Source organism: Phlebotomus papatasi, chromosome 2 (genome assembly GCF_024763615.1).
Source record: "Phlebotomus papatasi isolate M1 chromosome 2, Ppap_2.1, whole genome shotgun sequence".
In the NCBI taxonomy this organism is placed as follows: domain Eukaryota; kingdom Metazoa; phylum Arthropoda; class Insecta; order Diptera; family Psychodidae; genus Phlebotomus; species Phlebotomus papatasi.
In genome coordinates this window covers 67,403,235-67,408,731 of record NC_077223.1, presented here as the reverse complement: position 1 = coordinate 67,408,731, position 5,497 = coordinate 67,403,235, and the positions used below count along the sequence as shown (strand labels likewise).

At 35.2% G+C, this 5,497-nt stretch overlaps 1 protein-coding gene across 1 annotated transcript; it reads left to right on the top strand.

Moving 5' to 3' along the window:
* The first annotated feature begins 1,929 nt into the window (after window positions 1-1,929).
* Window positions 1,930-4,358, top strand: LOC129803956 (leukocyte elastase inhibitor A-like). The gene is made up of 2 exons (XM_055850852.1): window positions 1,930-2,168; window positions 2,287-4,358. The coding sequence occupies exons 1-2, from the start codon at window positions 2,109-2,111 to the stop codon at window positions 3,337-3,339; spliced, it is 1,113 nt and encodes a 370-aa protein (XP_055706827.1). The 5' UTR covers window positions 1,930-2,108; the 3' UTR covers window positions 3,340-4,358.
* Window positions 4,359-5,497: the final 1,139 nt, after the last annotated feature.

Below are 5,497 nucleotides of genomic sequence, written 5' to 3'. Positions count from 1 at the left end.
TTTAAACTATATTTGCGTACGATGCTTTCTGCGTCATAAGTTTATGGGAAAACCGGTTCTAAACCGGATAAAAATTACGTTTTGTAGTTGATCAATTTAAAATGAAAATGCGACATCGGTCGACTAGTTCTCGAGATATTTCAATTTAATAATTTCAATTAGTTTAAAGATTTCGAGCGTCGTGATTTCTTTTGCGGATTTTATCGAACTCGAAATTTATTGAGGATTTTCGCGTGTTGGGATATTTTTTGCGAATTTTCACGGGTCGCGAAATTTTTTGCGGATTTTAGGCAGCTGCAATTCACGGGATTCAAGCTGGATTTTCACGGGACACAATATTATGACATTACGACACATTACGACAATATTATGACCACAATATTACTACATTATGTAACTACATTATATGTCTACATTGTATTTATGACCACATTAAGACCATAATATAACTACGTTGAAACCAATACCATCCTCTCCATTCTCTATTGAAATTTCTCGCTTATCTCCTACACAGTAAAAAATAATTACTACGATTATCGCGTGTAATGGGAGAGCATCGATAATTGTAGTAAATTTGCAACGATTATCGTAGCAAGCAAAGTTGAAAAGCAAACAAGTTGAATTTTCGTAGTTGAAAAGCAAACTAAGTTGAATTTTCCTTCAACAATTGTACTGAAATTACACAAAATATAAAAAGAAGAAGAATGAGTTCAAACGAAATTAGTTGAAAGTTGAACTTTTTGCTGCGATAATCGATTGAAAAATCACTACGAAAATCGAATTGATTCTATTACACGCGATAATCGTGGCAATTTTCAATCAGTCGTTGAATGAAGTTTATGCCATTTTGTTGCATCATTTTAGTACTATTATAATAATTATTACCATTATTAATTCCACTTGGGCCATTACTAAGGGTTGAATTTTACCAATTCTGCAATTTAATTGATTCCTTTTCAAAAGAAAGTTGATTTTTTCAGTGGTTGTTATTCGAAATTTCAACCAGTTCAATTCAACTAATAGAATTCAACTAGCCAATTTCATCTCTTTTTTACTGTGTAGAACACTAGAGCACATAAGGGGCTCTAAAAGTTTATAAATTTTGCGGCGTCTAGGGGAAACTGGGGCACCACCAAACACGGGGTAGCACCAAACACTAATTTTTATTTCCTAACTACTTGGACTATCTCAAACATTTCTTCAGTAGACAAGCACCCCTATAGTGCCTATAAATTGCTATAGGTCTTGTCCTTAGAAGTCGAATATCTGATTAAAAAATCGCAGTGTTTGGTGCTACTCCGTGTTTGGTGGTGCCCCAGTTTCCCCTATATTTTTCATAGCAGTTTCCGAGAAAATTGACTTTAAAGTTTTTCAGACACTTATGCATTTCCCTTCCAATTTTCCTTATTTTCAAGTGAAATTTTACACATCTTAACCGAATTTGCAATGTAAGATTCTTTGTAAACTGATATAGGCTTATCACTGGCTTTTCTATGGTAGAATATACTTTGAGTAATACGCAACAATATGATATTATGTATACCTATTATATTGACAATTAAAATAAGGTAAATTTCTCTCAATATACAAAAATAACTTTATTTTTTTTTTAATGATTCCCTGAAAAGAAATTTACTGCAATCTTCTGAAGAGGCAATCATCAAACCCAAAACCACAAAGTACTTTGTGAAATCAACCAGAGCTTTTCCGCAGTGATTCAAATGGATTTCTGCAATGACTTATTAATTATAGCATTTGAATGATATTTTCGTCTTTTGGAGAGAGACGCACAATAAAGAGACTAACTTGTAAATCTCCTCATGCACTGCGTCTCATGGTGTTCCTGGCGTTGTCCGAGAAATACGTCATCCACTTGTCGTTATTAATTGGCGAAGAAAGAGCCACTGAGTTGGAATTATAAATAAATTTTCTGTGTCTCCACCGTGGAAATTTTCTCTCAATCGTTGCTCCATCAGTCTCAGTGGAGGAGTTGATAAGTCCTCATTGAATTCTGTGAATAAACTCAGGATTTATTTTTTTACGCTAAATACGATTTTATTTTAAAGAATTAGTTTTTTTCAATACAAATTGAAGTCAAATTGGTGAAAATGACGGAAAAATTGCAATTTTTGATGAAACTCAATGAATTCGCCACGCAATTGTACAGGGTGAGTGTTCTTTGTACCATTCTTTGTGCTCATGAAATCCGTTCAATGATCTTTGTTTCGTTGATAGAGGATTTTCTCTACACTATTATAGAGATTTATCTGTCCATTTTTTTTTCAGAATTGTGCTACTGAAAAAACCAATGAGAATCTCGCTGTTGCTCCGTTCTTCCTGCAGAATCTCCTTACAGCAACTCTTGTGGGTGTTCGGGGAAAAACTGCTGAACAGCTTTCTCAAACTCTGATGTACAGTGGCCAGGGAATCTCCACAATCCTGGCCAATTTTCGTGAACTCAATTCAAATTACCGCGACACAGAATCAATATCAGTGGCTAGCAAGATGCTAGTCAGGGAACCAGCACAGTTAGATGAACAGTTTCCCAGTGATGCTCGCCGGGATTTTGATGTCAGCATCCAGAGTTTCAACAGCCGCGAGAAAAATTTCGCCACAGCCGATTCGGTGAATAAGTGGGTAGCAGAAAAGACGCGCCAAAATGTGCGAGAGTGCGTAAAACGTGGTGAAGACTTCGATGCCACTAAGGATAGTGTTGTCCTGATAAATGCCGTTCACTTTGGGGCACTATGGGAACACAAATTCATCAGGCAGGAACGCAAATCCAACTTCTGGATCAATGAAACTCAATACCAGCCAACAGATTTCATGAATCTCCGTGCCAAATTGCGATACTCTTTCTGCTCCGATATTTCTGCCCGGATCTTAGAACTGGATTTTGCAGAGGATGATTTTGCGATGGTTTTACTGCTTCCGGAGCAGAGATGTGGACTGGGACGCCTGATTGAACAACTGCCCAGCATAAATCTTATGTACGCCGTGGCTCAGCTACGTCGTCAGGATGTGACAGTGCGGATGCCACGCTTCAAAATAGATCACGGATCGCGGATGCGCGTGGCTCTTGAGCAGATGGGTGTTCGTGACCTATTCTCGGCACAAACAGCTGATCTCTCGGGCATTGTGAATGATGAATCATTTTGCGTCTCCGAGATCATTCATCGGGCCAGTATCGCTGTTGGGGAAGACGGTGATGATGGAGATCATCCTGGAAATCCTACCAGTGCTCCTCAGGAATTTACAGCTGACCATCCCTTTCTGTTCTTCGTGAAGCACAAATGCAATGTCGTTTTTATCGGACACGTAGCAAATCCCAATCAATAGAGGGATGACTGTGCGAAATTGAATGAAACACATAGCAACTTCTCAAGTTTATAAATAGTTGAGACATAAAAACGTTTCAGTTGTGGAAAATGTTGAACTATCTATGCGACAATGTGAAGAAAAAAAAGACGCTAAATCATGTGTCAACAAGCTTCAAATTACTATAAGGAAATTCTAAAAAGCTCTACGTTAAATATTGTAAAAAAAAATTCTTGAATTTTCACAACAAACAATTAACATATCTCATCGCGCTAAATGTGAGCATACAAGAATTTCCCTCTTGTAATTGAACACTTAATGCCATTAAATATTTTGATCCTGTCGCAGTTTAATGGTTTATAAGCTTTGAGTTTATGTGGGAAATCTAAATTTGCGTTCTCTGATTGTTATGCCCTAAACACACTTACGACTTAAGCCGAGAGGTGACTTAGTGGAAAATGATGGAAATCCACTTTAACCATTATTTCTAATATAATTACGCTAAGTCGTCTCTCGACTAATCCCCATGTCTGTCAAGGCCCTTAGAAGCTTGAAAACTGAAAACATCAAAATTATCAGAAAATGCAATATGAAATATTTTATCAAATGTCGATAAGCGTAACTCTTCAAAAACGCTTTTCGTATTATACAGTTTTCTTATATCGACATGTATATGGCTTTGTTAGAGTTAGATTCTTTAGGCTTAACTTATTGTGGTCTTAAAATACCAAAATCGTAACATTATTTGTAGAATGTTAATTTATATTTTTAAATTTCTTATTAACAATTACAATATTTAGTAACGAAAATACAATTACAGAATAAATATTCAATTTTTTATTAGAGAAAAATTAGAAAAAAATATTTTTATTTTATTTGATCTGACACTGACAAAATTAAAATAATAAAAGTTTGTTTAAAATATTTTTTTATTCGACTGTCCAATAGTTAGGAAGCTTATAATAATAATAATAATAATAATAATGTATACAACATAATTTGTATAAAGCTCTAATAAATTACGATTAAATTACGGTGCATTTTATATTATTTTAAATTAATGATAATGGGACAGTGCCCAAATGGTTAACATCTATTTAAATTCAGTTAATTTGAAAAAAGGGATGGCAAGTATCAGGGAACAAAGTCACCCTAATCTACGACATTAAAAAAAAAGATAGAGTGCCCTCAGTCAACCGGTTCTTCAACTCGACCGGTAGAGTTATTATTTATTCAATTTATTTATTTTTCTATAAAGTAATTTTAAAAATAAATTTTATCGTATGACCTAACATTAATAGGTCAATTATTCCATAAATAACACAAATCAGTAGAATTTCTGAGAAATTGACCATCAAACATTCAAAAATTGACCTACCGATCGAGTCGAGGAACCGGTCGGATGAAGGCACTTTACCTGATTTTCATTTTATTTACCATTTACCGATTTGAAGCGATTTTTAAGTAACTCAAAACATCGCGCAAAATGGCTTTAGAAGCAATAAAATTAATTTTCAGACACACATTACTTATCGCTTAACCGATTTATTACCGGTTCATAACCGATTAGATCCGATCCAGTTTTGTTGAGAAATTCGCTTTCTAGAGCTATTTTGACCCTGAAAGGCCGTTATTAGAAATGATTCAACAATATTTTTGTATATGGACGAAATGTGCACTTAAGTAACTTCTAAAAAATACTCAAAAACAAACGAACTGAAAACAGAAACAACACGTTTTCGAGCAATCCAAAAAAATGGTTTTGGAAGGAAAAGGGAGGAATGCAGCAAACACAAGGGACATGTTAACGGTCCTTGAGTCGATTCTTGGGGTGTCCCGAAGGTACAAAGTTTCTATTTCTAACCGTTTTGTCTCTAGGTCTGATGATAGCCGGACGGACGGACATAAAACTTGACGTAAAAAAACTCAAAACCTCAGATTTCCAAAATTATACCAAAATATGGTCCCTTAAATCGAAAGATGATATATACTGCTCTTTCCTCTCTGTGGGCTTCGAGCTTTAAAATAAAATTGATAAGGTCTTTTCGTGGTACCAAGAATTTTTTAGAATGCAAAAAATAAACAAATTGAATTGGGGCACCTTTGAAATATTGTTGCGGAAGCGGAAGAGTATTTTGGTAAGGACCGGAACTTCTGTGGAATACCACCAATCTCCGCA

Coding starts and splice junctions, on each gene's coding strand:
- LOC129803956 (XM_055850852.1), top strand. CDS start 2,109: ATGACGGAAAAATTGCAATTTTTGATGAAACTCAATGAATTCGCCACG. Junction 2,169..2,286: donor TCGCCACGCAATTGTACAGG/GTGAGTGTTCTT, acceptor TTTTTTTTTCAG/AATTGTGCTACTGAAAAAAC.